General features: G+C 41.2%; 2 protein-coding genes across 3 annotated transcripts in view; one reads left to right on the top strand and one right to left on the bottom strand.

Moving 5' to 3' along the window:
* Positions 1-5,487, bottom strand: part of LOC138736552 (lysophospholipid acyltransferase 2-like) — a 194,295-nt gene extending 188,808 nt beyond the window's left edge. The window contains exon 1 of one of the 2 annotated variants that reach the window (XM_069886236.1): positions 5,348-5,487. In XM_069886236.1, coding sequence (XP_069742337.1) covers positions 5,348-5,431 — 84 coding nt within the window. In that variant the 5' untranslated portion in view covers positions 5,432-5,487. The remainder of the gene's footprint in view (positions 1-5,347) is intronic. The other variant, XM_069886237.1, reaches the window with a different exon arrangement.
* A 159-nt stretch (positions 5,488-5,646) lies between these two features.
* LOC138736550 (uncharacterized) overlaps positions 5,647-16,134 on the top strand; it is a 51,983-nt gene continuing 41,495 nt past the window's right edge. The window contains exon 1 of the mRNA XM_069886232.1: positions 5,647-5,713. The gene's annotated coding sequence lies outside the window, so the exon portion shown is untranslated. The remainder of the gene's footprint in view (positions 5,714-16,134) is intronic.

The raw sequence follows: 16,134 nt of genomic DNA, 5'->3' as shown, positions 1-16,134 counted from the left end.
TAAATGTTTCATAATAGTTTTGGTTAAACTCTTTCCAGAAGAAGCATTAACAAATGAGAAATAAAATATTCGATAAATAATATAGCCTTTAAGCTCCTTTTAAATGTTTTTTTTTCCACAAGCCAACAAGTCAAAAAAAAACTTGCTTCAATGAAAATCCAATCTTTCAACTATGAACAGTCCAAAGTTAACCAAAGAAAATATGAATCCAAGCTTAGCTTGCTACGCTGTGATTTACTCTGATGCACCTGGGTCTAAACCAGATACTTGGCATCTCTTCTTCGATGCAAGTTCATCAAACTCTGGGGTCAGAGTTTGCCTCCCACCTGTCTTGAAAGGTCCTGTTTTCTGTCTTTCGTTTGGCCATTTTTCGTAAGGGGTTTATTTCATGTGAGTTCGGCGACAGGTCGCAGATGCTAATGACAGTAAAGAGAGGAGGTGGGGGCGATTAGCGGGCTGATGGGCCGGCGCCAATGCATTTGCAAAGCATTCTGGGATTTGTAGTATTACCTGCGCGGCGGCCAGCGGGCCATCTTTAACACGTATTTGATATGACCTTGCGGGCCAAATATATTTATATCACGGGCCAAATTTGGCCCGTGGGCCTGAGTTTGACATGTGTACAATAGATAAAAGATCCATAATTCTATTGAATAATCAAAGTGACAAACAAAAATCACAAGGTGAGGTGACACAAAAAAACCCATTCTCATCTTCTTATGGAGGAGTCAAGCACAATTTCAAAAATAAAGTTTAATCATCTTCATCCATTTCCAGAAAGTAAGGGTGCAAAGAAGACATCAGCTTCTTTCTGGAGGTGGCCTCCATTGCAGAACCCATTCTTCATCCAATTCTATTCACTCTGACAGCAATAAGGAAATGGTGAAAGGTATTTGAAAAAGGTAATGGTTATCAACACATCCCAGTTTATACACAACGGCGCTTGTATGTCACATTTACAAAGAAAAAAAAATCAAGACAAAACCATTCCAGTCAATTGCTACCTAATTCGCAAGCTGTCACATCAAGAAAGTGATGTAAAGTGCTGTTTACGGGGGGGGGTATCCAGCTCCAGGCATGAAACTTCCAGCTGCACTTATCCAGACTCAATCAGAGGTGCGATTGATTAACTCAACTCCAGACTTCCTTACACCTTGCACAACAATAGAAAGCCAAATTTGGAGGCTGAGCATAGGTAGCAATGCAAAAACAAAACTGAACTTAGGATGGGGATAGGAGGCAGGGGATTCATAGAGAAGAAGATACATACACACATAAAGCACAGGAATAGGTTCTTCATCCAATGTTATCTGTGCCAACAACAATACCCGTTTAACCTGCTCACCTCCCTGCACATGATTTAGGTCCCTCAATTCCTTTCATACAACTGCAGAAATGGCTCTGAACCTTATACAATATGAATATTAAAGTCAAAGTCAGACAACTTGGAAATAGGCCAATCACCATCCATTTTACACTCATCCTACATGGCTTTTTTCTTCTCCCATTCTCAACTAACCACTCCCACCCCCAGATTCATCTACACATTTACACACGAGGGACAAATGAAGGCAGCCAATCAACCTATCAACATGTACATTCTTGATAATGTGGAAGTACTGTCTGAAGGAAATCAGTGGAGTCAAAGAGACTCTATACAAACAGCAACAGAGAACACAACTGAATTTGGGTCTAAGGAGCTGTGAGGTAGCAGCATTAATGGCTTCACAACAGGGCACTTGCTGAGTGGAAGGGATACAGAGTGGGTAATGCAGAAGGTACATGGACGCTTTGCAGACAGCAAGTGACGATAGACAAACACTCTCTTCCCCCCCCCCCCACTCATTTTGACAGGGTGTTGCTTTGTAAATGGGGTATTTTTAATTAATTAAAACAAGATAAGAAGAGTGGAAAAATCTCTCCACTGACTGGAGTTTGCCAAGCACAGAGGAGATTTATAATTGTTAGAGTTCCATCAATTGAGCCCCATGCCTTCAGTGCAGCAATGTCTGGGGACAACCATCTTCAGCTACTTCAATTATCTTTTCCCCAATCACAAGATCAAAACTCGATTTGCTTTCTGTCAACTTCATTCCTCAATTCAAAGAATTCCTCAGATTGTAAAACACTGTTTACCCATGAGCAACAAGATTAAAAAAATATCCAAGCATGAAATGATAATTAACAAAATAGATCTGTGCTGATTGTTGACTCCAGGGAAAGAAAGCCAGACATATACAATCCAGTGATCACTGGGGAATCATAGGTGGAGAGGGTGAGCAAATTTAGGCTCTTGGGAATCATTATCTCAGAGGATCTTTCCTGGACATCACTCCGATGACCTCATGAAGAAAGCACGTCAGCAGCTCTAGTTCCTCAGGAGTTTGTTGAGGTTTGGTATGACACCAGAAACCTTGGCAAATTTCTACGGAGGTGTGGTGGAAATTATGCTGACCAGCTGCATCATGATCTGGTATAAGTGTAAAGCCTTCCAAAACATAGTAGACACAGCCAAAGACATCACAGTCAAAACCCTCCTCATTATTGAGTACATGTACAGGGAAGACTGTTGTCGGAGAATAGTAGCAATCATCAGACTCTCACCACCCAGCTCATGCTTTCTTCTTGCTGCTGCCATCAGGAAAGAGGTACAGGTGCCACAAGACTCACACCAGCAGGTTTAGAAACAACTGCTCCCCCTCCACCATCAGACTCCTCAGCGACAAACTCAATTAAGGACTCATTTAAGAACTCTTGTGCATTTTATTGCTTTTCTTTTTTTATTCTCTGTGTCACACAGTCAGTTTATTTACATTTGTCATCGGTTTACAGTTTTTTTATTTGTTTACATTGTGTATAGTTTATTTTTTGCACTACCAATTAGTGGTAATTCTGTCGCACCCACAGGAAAAAGGAATCTCAGGGTTGTATGTCACGTATGCACTCTGACAATAAATCAGAAATCTATCAGAGAGAATTGGATTGGAGAACAATCCACAGGACCATAAGAGTGGCAGAGAGGAACATTGGGGTACTCCCACCCACCCCCCCCACCTCAGGATAATTTTCTGAATAGGGCACACAAAATCATTGAGGACTCCTACCACCTTGTACACAGCAACATGGCATCCTTCAACTACCACCATCAGGAAGGAGATACCAGAGTATCAGAGCCAGCACCACCAGGCTGAGAAACCGCTTCTTCTCATGGGCAGTAAAAATAATGAACGACGAAAGCAAGTGCTCACACCAACCATCCAAGACTCTGATACATACAAAATATTATTTGATGATTTATTTGTGTAGATGAAATACTTGTCCTGCAAATGTTTTTTTTTTGGTCCTGCATGCAGGTTTCTCTGGTTGTGTGTCTGCATGTTTTCCACCAAGGACTGGAGAACACTGCTTCATGGGGTTGTCCTTGTGCAATCGAATGATATTAAGCTTGAAGATGACAAGTGCCAGGCAAACCATCTCCAACATGGAAACAGTCACCACATCCAATGAAGTTTGGTGGCTGCATTAACATGCTGCAGAAAACCTAATAATCCAAAATATTATTGGTAACAAGTACTGTATCTATAGGAGTCGGTCAACCCCTTTGTTTTTATTCCAGATTAATTGATTCAGAGGCTTTCCATACTCAACAAGGAGTGTGATGGAATGGCCTCCACTTTCCTAAACGAGTGCTGCTAACTTCATGACACAATATACCAATCAGGATGACGTAGACTGCAAATTTTAATTCACCAAGTCCTCTTTGACATGATCTCCCAAATCCAATAATTCTACAACCGCTTATGAAAAAGACAAGCTCCACAAAAAAATATTATTTTCTCCATACCATCTTGGCCTGGAAGCAATTATCAACATACTACCATTGATGGTTTACAATTCTGAACTTGCCATCCAATAGATCACAAGATCTGGGACTGTATGTGAATGTAGCTTGCTATCATCTTTGGAAAACAATCAAGGATGATCAATAGAAAGTGAATTTAAAAAAGCTACCACTTTACACAAGTGAATAAAACAAAAATGAACAATAAGTCCTTAAATGTTATTTACATATCCCACCTTGACAAAAACTTCTTGTAGTAACCACAACCTAAAAGAACAACCACAGGCAGAGTACATATGGTATTTGAATGATAAAGGCCTCCGCATTTTATTTTTAACTCATCGAAATACCATGAATAACAGATTACTTTTCTAATCAAATCTTAACCCTAAATTACAACAGTGAACCGGTGTGAGAATGATAAAGAATACAACAGACATGTCCAAAATGTGATTGTACACCTACATTAAAATCATTCTTCTTCACCTCAAGTTCCTGAATAATAGAAAAACAGTTATGCATGCATGACTGCTTTTAATATCACACATGTAAACCTTACAGCCTCCAGGGCATTAAACTCGTCTGGTGTGAACAATAAGCCTTGGAATGCAGAGTTCCAACAACGAATTGGAGGGAGAACTGTTCTGTACTCAGTGAAATATATAAAATTAAACCCCCATTTTCCCATAAATTCATCTCTTGAACCATTATTTTAAAATATACCATAATTGCAATTTAACAATGACACAATTTCAAAAAAAATCTTGCAAATCTGGTTCATCCAGTATATTTACTCAATCGAACTTGCCATAATCCTAAATGATACTTTTGGCGCGCGGTGTGTGTATGTGAGAAGCAATGACGAATTTAAACCAAAAAAAAAGTTAAGATTAATCGGTGAAAGTACGAGTTACAAAAGGCAGAAAATGCCACGATGATAACGATCCAGATTCTCTCTGGCCAATGAATGAATGACAGGAATAACTTTAACAACTTTTAGCTTATATTTAATGACCTACAGATGTGGTCTTGTCACTTAGCGCGTGCTGAAACTAGTTCTAACGGGAGTTGGCAAGTGACCCACACAATATGCTTCAGTCTCACTCTCAGCCCACCTCACCCCAAGGTGGGGGGGGGGGGGGGAATAAAAGGAACATGCAACGTAACAAGGGCACTTTAGACGTTAAGCAAACTGAGTGCAATGTGAACTCGAGCAGCGACGGCCCTAAACTCGTCACTGTATTGAAATGCAAAACGCTTCGCATCAGCTTTGGAGGGGAGGGGGTTGCAAAAGGATCAGAACGAATGGGTAACTGTAATGCACTGATTGAACTCCCAGGCCGTTGAAATGAGGCGACGAGATTGCCAGGTCTGGGCTGCCGCTCCTCTTCGGGCCGAGCGCACAACTTGAGCCGGGGAGCCCTGCCAACTTTTCAAGGTCGGGGGTAGCGGGCAGATGATGACGAGTGGCAGGTGTCTTATCGAAATGCAGCGAACTTCACCTACCTGGTCGACGGACAGGTTAATGGCCTCGCTGAAGGGCTGGAGCAAAGTGGAGCCGGTCGTCTCGCTATTGCCACGCGAAGCCATGTTTGACAAGCAAACGCCGCCTGCTCAAAGCCATAACAACAGCGGACCCCGCCCTCTCCGCCCAATGACACCGCCTCGCACCCCACGTCCGCTCCCATTGGTTCTGCCGGCCGATCGAGGAGCGCCGGCGCCTTACTATTGGCCAGCCAGCTTGCCAATCCATTTGTAACATTCGCAGAGTGCCCTGGATTTCAGGAAGGGTGGTGCGTTCACGGGCTTCAGAATTCCATGAATGAAAGAGGCAGGCAGCAATTGGTGATTTATCTAAACTCTTGGAAAACGGTGGGGTTTATTTTTCTTCTCTCTCTCTACTCAACAATTTCAGTCTCCAGTTTTTTTTTTGTGGTGAATGTTCAAATGAGGCGAGGATGAAATCATCTGGTTCATGCATGAAGCATCTGGTTATTAGTGTCTTTGGCTCGTTCGTTAATTAAATATTTCGTAGTATTACAGTCATAAATATAATGCTTTTAGCAGCTTCGCCTGCGAGACGAGTCTGGAATCTGCCGAAGGCCAGCTCAATGCGGCGTGGTCATTGGCGAGCTCTTTCTCCTTTGACCCTCAGTTTGAACATTTCAGTGCTGGGTTGTCCTTTTGAGAGGGGGTGGGGGTTGTGACAGAGATTAAAAGGAGATCTCGGACCTCCTCGAACGTCACTGTCGAGCGGCAATCCAGGGAACAAATCAGTTTGGGGGAGAGGGAAACAAAGGCTGGGTGTGGAAAGGAAAACAAAGTTGAGAGGGATCTTTGAAAGCTGAACTATTGGGAATGAGACTCCACATGACGAAGTTTAGCGGACGACTCCCAGAAACACATGGGACCTCGCGTTCCTGGTCATGAAAGCATTCAGGGAATCAGCGCTAAAAGGGGCCATTTATAAAAATAACATCGAGCAATGCGTTATTAACCGTGCTACTGTACCTAGACTTTGACCCCCCCCCCCCCCCCCCCCCACGGTATGCTGTAGCGCTGGTGGGAGCTTGGCATGAATCTCTGCCATGAATCACAGCCCAAGATGCGCTGTGTCGCACCTTGGGCTGTGCGCTGATAGGTGTGGTCGTGGTCGGGCTGCGTCGAGCGGTGTGGCCGTTCAGGGCTGAGTGATTCTGGGATCTGGCACTAGCTGTTTCCTGATGTTGACAGGCCTGCCCAGAATCAACAGTCCCTCTCATGACGTCTTCCATGGAGCAACACGGAACGAACGGTTTGCACGAATGCAGTTTCAGTTGCACACCTCGCCAGGCCATGTAAAGGTCCTTCTGAAGGTGATCTGCCTCTTAGTTCGTCTACACTGCCCTCCTCAGCCCACGGAGAGTAATAGTAGATCTCCAGAGAGGAGCAGGAAGAACTTCCATCACTTTCAACTGGAAAGTGGAGGATATTGTCGAAATCTGTCAATACAAGGAAGGAACCCACATCTCAAACCTGAGCTGCTGCACCGTTCCCCCTGGCCCTTCCAAATACCAAACGTTACATGTAGCCTCTCCACACCAGTGTCATTCCTGGGACTTGCAGCAGGTTCCTGGCACGGCGTCAATCAGCAAAGGGTAGAGCAAGGATTCACGCTAAGTTCATCCATGCAAGTGTTTGGCATCGCAGCCCCAGGTTCCCAGATCAGCGGTGCTGTTAATAACAAATCTCAATGTATCATGTTATAATGACTATTGAAATCACTCGTAAATTGAGTGCCCGCCACTGGTCCGGCCGCTTCCCACCTACATCCGAGATACTTCAGACCTTGTATCCACTCACCTCGACTCTGTTCTGACCTCCCTGGTCCAATCCCTCAGCACACCCTTCAAGATACTTCAGATGCCCCCATCACTTCAAGAACTTTCAGTTGCCTGTGTACTGACAATAACCACACCAGCAGAGCGAGTATAAGACAGCTTTAATAAACTAATATGTACACTAAGAGGTCTTGTCTCTCTGCAAGACGAACCTGGAAGGGTAGACTGTAGCTCTGGACTGCTTTATATACAAGGTCACTAGGCTGACCCCTGGTGACCTAATAGTGTAATTACATATCACCACAGCCTGAATTCGACTGCCTCATTACCTTAGGAATCTAATCATAATACACATCCATCCCCCATAATGAAGACCTGAAAGCCCTTAATTTATTTCTCGACAACAGACCCAACCAGTCCCTTTCCATCACCACCCTTTTCCGGCTGGCAGGACTTGTCCTCTACCTTTATTCCATCCAACTAGTCCCCTTCCACCACCATCCTTTTCTGGCTGGCAGAATTTGTCCTCATCCTCTAACCCGTCCTCCTATTAACACCTTTTGCCTATGTTTGAACTTCCTTCCCTCCTCCCCTCCCCCCCCCCCATTCTTCCTTTTTCCCCAGCCTTTTAACACAGATGCCTGTCTTTTTACATTCATACCTTTAGGAAGGGCTCAGGTTCAAAATTATATATTTAATAATTATATCTTATTAAAGTTATAATAAATGTATCTTTATTTCCTCTGGTCGATGCAAGTCCTGCTGAGTTCTTCCAGCATTTCTGTATTTTTATTGAAATCACTCAAACTCATGTTCCTGGAAATGCAACTCAGGTAGTTAGGATGATGCCTAGTGTTTTGGAGATTCTTTGTTTCTATTAATGTTACTGAATCAACATGGCAAATTAAGCCCATTGTCCCCTATGGCTGGAGTAGTTATTGCCATAACGAGGTTACAACAAAAATGTATGAATATATTGAGCTATAAACAATGCAGTCAATGCAACAATCTTCAAATTTGACAGCCTCTTCATAAATTATTGATCGTCCATTCCCAAATGTTGCTTTGTTTTTGAATCTTTGTTGAAGTCTTAGACAGACAATCTGGGTTCTGGGTCTGCCATATTTGATGTAAACTGTCCAATATATGCCCATTCCAATGGATACAACTTTGCCTCACATATTTACCTATTTGCTTTTATGTGAAATATGACTGATGGCACAGAGTGACTGTGCCAGATTCCTATCCACCCACTGATGAGTGCCCCTTCCCTGCACTAGCTCAATTATCTGCAAATTTATAGATCTGATCTTGAATGTACTCAATGACTGGCCATCATCGACTCTTTGAGTTGAGAATACCAAAGATTCCCTGTCCTCTGGATGAAGAAATTTGTTCTCTTCTTCATCCTGATAGTCAACCCTTGATTTTGAGATTACGATCCATAACTCTCAACAGAGAAAATATCTGTTTATAGTAATAAACATTTATTACTATAATAATAAAATATCTGCTATTCAGAGATTTGTCCAACCTCCCTTGTCTCTGGTCAGATGACAAACCACTTTCCCTGTGATCAATCACATGAACCATCTCTGCTGCATTTCCTCTAGCACAAGTAAAATTAGCCCTGCACCCAACAGTTGAGATGCAGTATCACTGGGATCAGAAATAAGTGAAGCAAGATGTCTTTATTATTGTACACAGATCCTACATGCCAGCATACTATTTGCCTTCCCAATTGTTTAGCTGTACCTGCATTTTAACTTTCAGTGAGACCTATAAATGGATACCTCTCTATTTGCCTTCCCAATTGTTTAGCTGTACCTGCATGTTAACTTTCAGTGAGACCTATAAATGGATACCTCTCTAATCCATTGAACACCAGTATCTTTCAACTTTGCATTTTTATTTTTAGTACCACAACGTTGATTTTCCATATTGTATTCCATCTGCCATATTCTTTCCTGTTAACTTAATCTGTCAAGATGCCCCTGAAGCCCCTAATCATTTTCCTTGCAGCCTAAACTGCCTAGATATGGAATATTTGATTTCCTCATTCAAATGGCAAAGAGAGAAGTGTTACCATTTTACTTGGTATGTCTTTCAGCATTTTTTCAAGTATAGAGTGAATTTTGGAGTTGCTGTTTGAAATAAGGGTTGTACCATAAAATAGGATAAATATTGCAACACTTACAGCAGAATTAGGAATTGAACTCCAATGGGTTTTGTTGATTTCAAGCAGTTTTAACAATGTTTTTGATTGGAAGCCTCTTCCTCGGTGAGAAGTACCTGAATTGGTTTCACATCCCCACTTTTGAACACCTGGGTATCTCCCTTCTGTCCCTTTAGGTTTGGGAAGAGATTAATCTTGAATTAAGTGAAACATCATAAATAAAAGATTTTTTTTAATGAGTATGTTTTCTGCAGTAGAAGATTTATCCAGTGTTGTCTGGAATGCAAAACAGCTGCAGAAATATTGGAAATGTAGAAATAGTAATTTTAAAAGCATTGCACCTTGTTGAGAATTGTAACATATGGTCTGCAATATTCCCTTTAATTTATTTTAATGTATTTTTCAATTTTTTTTCAACCAGATTTTCATCAAAGTAGATACAGTTGTTGTTCGGAATGATGCAATATTGCCTGTTAATCTTAAATTTAATCATATTGTGGTCACTGATCATTAAAAGGCTCCACTATATGTAATTACATTTACAATGGATCTGGATTGGAATTACAAATGGGTCAAATATAATTCTGATGACAGTAAATAAATTGCTAAACACAAACATTTTAAAACAATTTAGATAATCAAATTCTTGTTCTTGCAAAAATTATCAAAATCAGACCAGATTTTCTTCAAAAACAAACATTATCCTCCTTTCTTGGCATGCCATAATGATGCTTCGGAAACATTCTATTGATCTTAACATTTGATAACCAGACTTTGCCAAGTCGTTCATTTTTTATATAATTTTGAAAAATGGGATTTATGAAATATTGTTTTTCAGACTTAATTCTCCAAATGGTAACTGATATGTAATAGAATGTTGAATAATGTAATGCCCGCAAAAAAAGGATTGGTGAATATAATAGCAGGCTCCCAAGTTTTTATGCCAAATAAACCATAGCAAAAGATGAACTCAATAAATAACGATCAGAAATATATAACTAAATCAACTGCAACATCCTGAAGTGGTTCTTTTAAAGCCAGAGTGGAAACAAAATGCTCTTAGAGAATAACCAATCTTTAGACTTGTCTATTTCTCCATTACCACTGACTTCATATCTCTTAATTTTCTTTTAGGTTTTCTTGTCTCTCTTCTACTTTTCCTTATTGTACACAGAGCCCTGCCTGATAAATTAAGTAGATTATGGGTGATTTTGTCAGATGAGAGTGAAGCTTGAGAATATCTGGAATTCTGGTGATACATGGCTAAACGAATGTATGATGTGACCCTTGAACCTGAGAATGAAGTATTTGCTTGATATCTTTTCTAGGTTTCTTTGGAACCTTACAGAATGTGATATATTTTTCCTGAAATTCCTATCAATATCTTGGAAGATAAGGCTTCACATTTCCTTTTCAGACAATTCCACTTCTCTCTGTGACATTATACATTATTTGAAAGTTTTTGCTCAGTGATTTAAAATACATGTACATCCATCTATTTATAACACTCCATAAGGTACAAATGAACATAAGAAATAGGAGCAAGGCTATTTTTTTTAAATTTAAATTTAAATACAGGCCATCCAGTCTGTTGAGCCGACTCCATCACTTAATGAGATAATGGCTGATCTACCTGCCTTTTCCCCATATTCCTAATTCCCCTACTTTGTAAAAATCTATTCAACTTTTTTCTTAAATATATTCACTGAGGTCACCTCAACTGCTTCAATGGACAATGAATTCCATAGATCCACCACCTTCTGGGAAAAGCAATTCCTCATATCTGTCCTAAATCTACTACCCTAGATCTTAAGGCTAAATTCCTTAGTTCCAATCTCTTTCACCAATGGGAACAACTTACCGACCTCTTTCGTGTCTAATCCTTTCATGATTCTATACATTTCAATAAGATCCTCTCTCATTCTTCTAAATTCCAGCAACTACTCTCCCAGGTGACTCAAACTTTCCTCATAGGCTAACACCCTCATCTCTGCAATCAACATGGTGAACCCCCTCTGGACCACCTCCAAAGCCAGTACATCCTTCCTCATGTGAGAAGACCAGTACTGCATGCAGTACTCCAAATGCTGCCTCACTAGTACCTTGTACAGTTGCAGCATAATCTCCCTGCTCCTAAATTCAATCCCTCCAGAAATGAAGGCAAACATTCTATTTGCCTTTTTGATAACCTGCTGCACCTGCAAACCAACCTTTTGCGATTCATGCACAAGCACTCCCAAGTCAATCTGCACAGCAGGATGCTGCAATCACTTACTACTTAAATAATAATCTGATCTTCCATTTTTCCTTCCAAAGTGGATAACCTCTCATTTGCCAACCTTGTACTCCATCTGCCAGACCCTTGCCCACTCACTTAACCTATTGATATCTCTCTGCAGACTCTGTATCCCCTGCACATTTCACTTTTTCACTCAATTTAATGTCATTAGCAAACATAGGTACAATACACCCTGTCCCCTCTTTGTTACTTATCTTGCATCTGGAAATATGGGGAGAAAGGGGAAAGGGAGTGAGCAAGTGAGTGAGTGTAGAGGAAGAGGGAAAAGGGATGAGCAGAGGGTGAAGTGACAAGGGATCTGACCAGGTAGCGGGACTGGCATTCAAACTGAGATGAGGGTGAGAAATCAGCCTGATGTAAGAAGACCATCAGGGAATGGCTGTAACACTGGTGCAGACACGTGGAGAGTGAGGAGTAGAGATACAGCATTCTGTCCAACCACCCAGTCAACTGCCATCAACCTTCACAGTGTTTGAACAGCCTGTAAAGGAGGAGACAGTAGTTTTATTTAATATTCCATGACCGCTGAGTCTGCGGCCAAGATGGCAGCACCCACAAGGGGTTGCAGACTCCAGGGGAGTGGTGGATTGGCACTGGGAACCAGAAAACGGGGAGACGATCCCCCATCTTGATAAGGAGAAGCAGAGTGATGACCCACGGGAATGGTGACCACAGCAGTTGGCCAGTGAATGGGGGCTCTGAGGCTGAAAAGCCCACGCGTGCAGTGAGCTGCTGGCTTGAGGCAAGGAATCTATGGAGGTAGTGGGCTGCTATAGACTGCTGTCAGGAACCTCGTGCCGGGCTGTGGACTGCTGGAGACTTGCTCAAAATTGGCTGAAGGAGTACCAGGTATCAGAGGGGGATGCTGAAGGATTCCTGATCGTGTCAGAGGTTTGGATCTGGAGCTCGGGTTGTCAATAGTTTGGACTGGACTGTGTGTGGCTGCAGAAGAGCTGGAGGCAAATTCATGAAAATAATTTTAATCTTAAATCTTGTATATGTAAATCGGAGTATAGTATTGTTAAGAGAATGATCAGCTAGTAATAGAGTAAATAAAACATGAAAAACCTGAAATAAACAGCAGTAAGTTAATACTAAGGCTGAGACTAAAGAATGAAAGGGGGAAAAGAACTGCTTTTTAATGATAGGTTGTGATAAGTGGCCTTTTTAGGTCGTTTCCAGAACACAATTTCAGATTTCTGATTTATTGTCAGAGTACATACTTGATATCAAATACAACCCTGAGATGTTTTTTTCCTGTGGGTGAGGCAGAATTACTGCTTATTGGTAGTGTTATGGGCCCAGAGGACCCCAAAACCCAACAGCAATAGAAAATCACCAAGATAAATGCTTACTTGAACTAAAGTTGCTTTTAATTATATTTAAACATGAAAACAGGATCAAACACTATCTTATTACTATTATCCTCCTTCTAATTCTAAGTGTATTTCTATGTAAGGTGTGTTTAAGTTCAGAAAAGTTCTTTGATTCACAGTCCAATCTCACTTCTCACTCCTCCAAGTTCACTGGTTGCAGGCAATTCTTATACTGTGCAAAGAATTTAACATTTATGAATCTTCACCAGGCTTTGGTGTTTGAAAGGTACCGCTCAGGAAGGTTCTTGTTGGTTTTCAGAGAGAGATTTGTTGCTCATTGGACACCCACAGCTAATTCATTCCAATCAGCCACTTCAATGTCTTGCTGAAGAAACTGGCCCCATCAGGGTTTTCCAGACAATAACCTTTCTTTCAGGTCACCACAGAGTTCCTTTTTGTTGCCCTTATTTCAAGTGAAACGTTATGCAGCCAGTCCTCTCCTCTTGTATAGACCACAAGGAATTTGAACAGGCTGAACTAAGAAGTCACAACCCGCCTTCAAAATAGGGTTTTCCCACAAGCTTTCCAGCTTGTCCTGTTCCAGTCCCAGTTGCTGCTGATGAACTGTAGAACTGAATTCTCTCTCACTCTCTGAGAAAACCACATGACCCTCTTAGAGCCGCAAACTGCACTCAGACAGACTGGAGCACTAGATCCAATCTTCCAAGTCCACTCACCTGTTGCTTTCCAAAGCAATAATCCATTACTCCACAGCATGTCCAATTAACAACTACTTGTGAACTCTCTATAGGCATCCTTCAAAGATTTTACAAAGGCACTCGGAGCCTGGAGTGTCTGGCTTGAGCGGAGCTCCAGCATTTTAAATGAGATCTGTGTTGTGCAATGTTTGTTTGTGACCTACACTAAAAAACCTGCCACAATTTATCTCCTTTAAAATATATCTATACATAATATGAAATATAACACAATCTGTCACAGTATATATATGCTCAGAGAGGGGTAAATGGAAAGTTATATAAACTGGATTTAATTTGAAAACATGGAAGAGAATGGGGCAGAAAATGAATGCAGGAAATGTGAGATACAATTGGAGTGGATGATTATCTGAAATTGTTAAATTCAATGTTCAATCCTGTGGCTGCAATGTGTCAAGCACGAAGATGAAATTCTTATCAAGATTTTCTGTTGATATTTTGCAACTTTGTGGGAGGATAAAAGTAGATAGATTACAGTGGAATTGAGATAAACTGAGAGAGAACTGGAAGTACAGGGTGATGCTGGTGGAGTTGTGCTAGTAGGCTGAATAGAGGTATACAAGAAATCTGCAGATGCTGATGTCCATTAAAACACAAAACAGTGTTGAAAAACTCAGTAGGTCACGCAACATCCATGGAAAGCAAAAAATAAAAAGACGAGGAGCCTTGCCTATGTAGGTTTGCAGCATGGATTGTTCCATATATCCAATGAAAAGACAGGCACAGACTGGGACTCATACAAGTTCCAGAGCAACAAACACCTTTGATTTGGAGAAAGTGAGATTCAACAAAGGAGAAATTATTGAGACTGAGCACAAGTTCTGCCAGGCATAGAAGGTTGGTGATTGAGGAGGACTGGTTCGGAATGTTATCCAGGAAGAAATTGAATGTTGACCTTTTTGTAAGGAATTATGCACAAGAGTCAGGATGTCTCACCTTCCTGCAATTATTTAGAGAATTGACATCTGGAATACACTAATTAGGACTGTCCCTGCTGAGGAAGGGTTTTTAAAAATATTTTATTTTAGTTTACACAGATTTACAAAATCCAATAAACAAACCCATTTATGTACATATGCAGTTTAGTCTAAACTGAATTTCTCCAATATCCCCCAAGAAGAACAGCTCCGATCCATGGAAAATACACTCTTGTAATTTTTTTTAGAATATCCGTTAGGTCTTCCCAAAAAGGTCTCACCTTTGATCACAGCCAGGTAGAGTTGACGAAAGTTCCCACCTCCATACGACATCTGAACACATTTCTGAAATCTGACTTTTATCTTTGTAGTTTATAAGGTGTAAGGTACAACTGGTGCAGGAAGACATACTTCACCATCCTGTATCTGGCATTGACAATCCCCATCACGATGTCCAGATACAGGACCTGCCACCATTCTTCATTGATTGTTGTACACAAGTCCGACTCCCATCTCTCCCTCGACCTTTGTAGGCCTGGTTTCGGACCCTCACTTTGGAATATGGAATACATCTTAGAAATAAATTTACACACATTCCCCCTTTCAAATTAGAATCTCCATGTTGCCACATTCAGGCAGGATCATGGCTGGTCCCAATCTTCCCCTCAAAAAAGATCTTATTTGCAGATAGCAGAAGAATGTTCTTTTGGACAAATTATACTTGTTTCTCAATTGTTCAAATTACATAAGCTGTGTTCCCCCCCCCCCTCCCCCCATAACAATTCTCGATACACTTGATCTTCCTCTGGCAACAGGTGTCCAGGATCTTATTACCCAGAGACAAGGGTATTAAAATATTCTGAGTCAGGGGAACTTTGGGGATATCCCCACCTTCCACCTTGTTTTATCCTTTTCCACGTCTGAAGTACATGTTTTAGGATGGGGTTATTTATTTTATTTAAGAGTAGCTTTGCATCCCATTTATAAATAAATTCTTCGGCTATCTCTTCACCTAACAAATGCAGCCCAATCTGCATCCACGCTGGGGCCCCTTCTCCCTCAAATAGCAAGGCGATAAATCTCACTTGGGATGCCCAATAATACTTTTTAAGTCATGTAATTTTAAACCCCCTAATTTATAATCCCATGTTAACTCTTCCATGGAGATTCTATCTACTTTCCCCTTCCACAGAAAATTCCTGACACACTCACTAAAACTTAAAAAAAAACCCGAGGCAATGCAATGGGAAATAACTGGAAAAGGTATTGAAGCCTTGGCATTACCTTCATTTTGAGACAGTTGACTCTCCCCATCAATGTAATGAACAGAGTCCTCCATCTGACCAGGTCTTCCTCAACCTTCTGGAGCAAAGGGGTACAATTAAGCTTATACTAATTACATTAGTCCTTATCTATTTTGACCCCACCCCCAGCACTTTATGCCTTCCCTTGGCCACTCATATTCACTGATCGTAATCCCTATTTGTCA

Source organism: Narcine bancroftii, chromosome 6 (assembly GCF_036971445.1).
Source record: "Narcine bancroftii isolate sNarBan1 chromosome 6, sNarBan1.hap1, whole genome shotgun sequence".
Taxonomy (NCBI): Eukaryota; Metazoa; Chordata; class Chondrichthyes; order Torpediniformes; family Narcinidae; genus Narcine; species Narcine bancroftii.
This window is presented reverse-complemented; position numbering and strand designations above follow the sequence as displayed.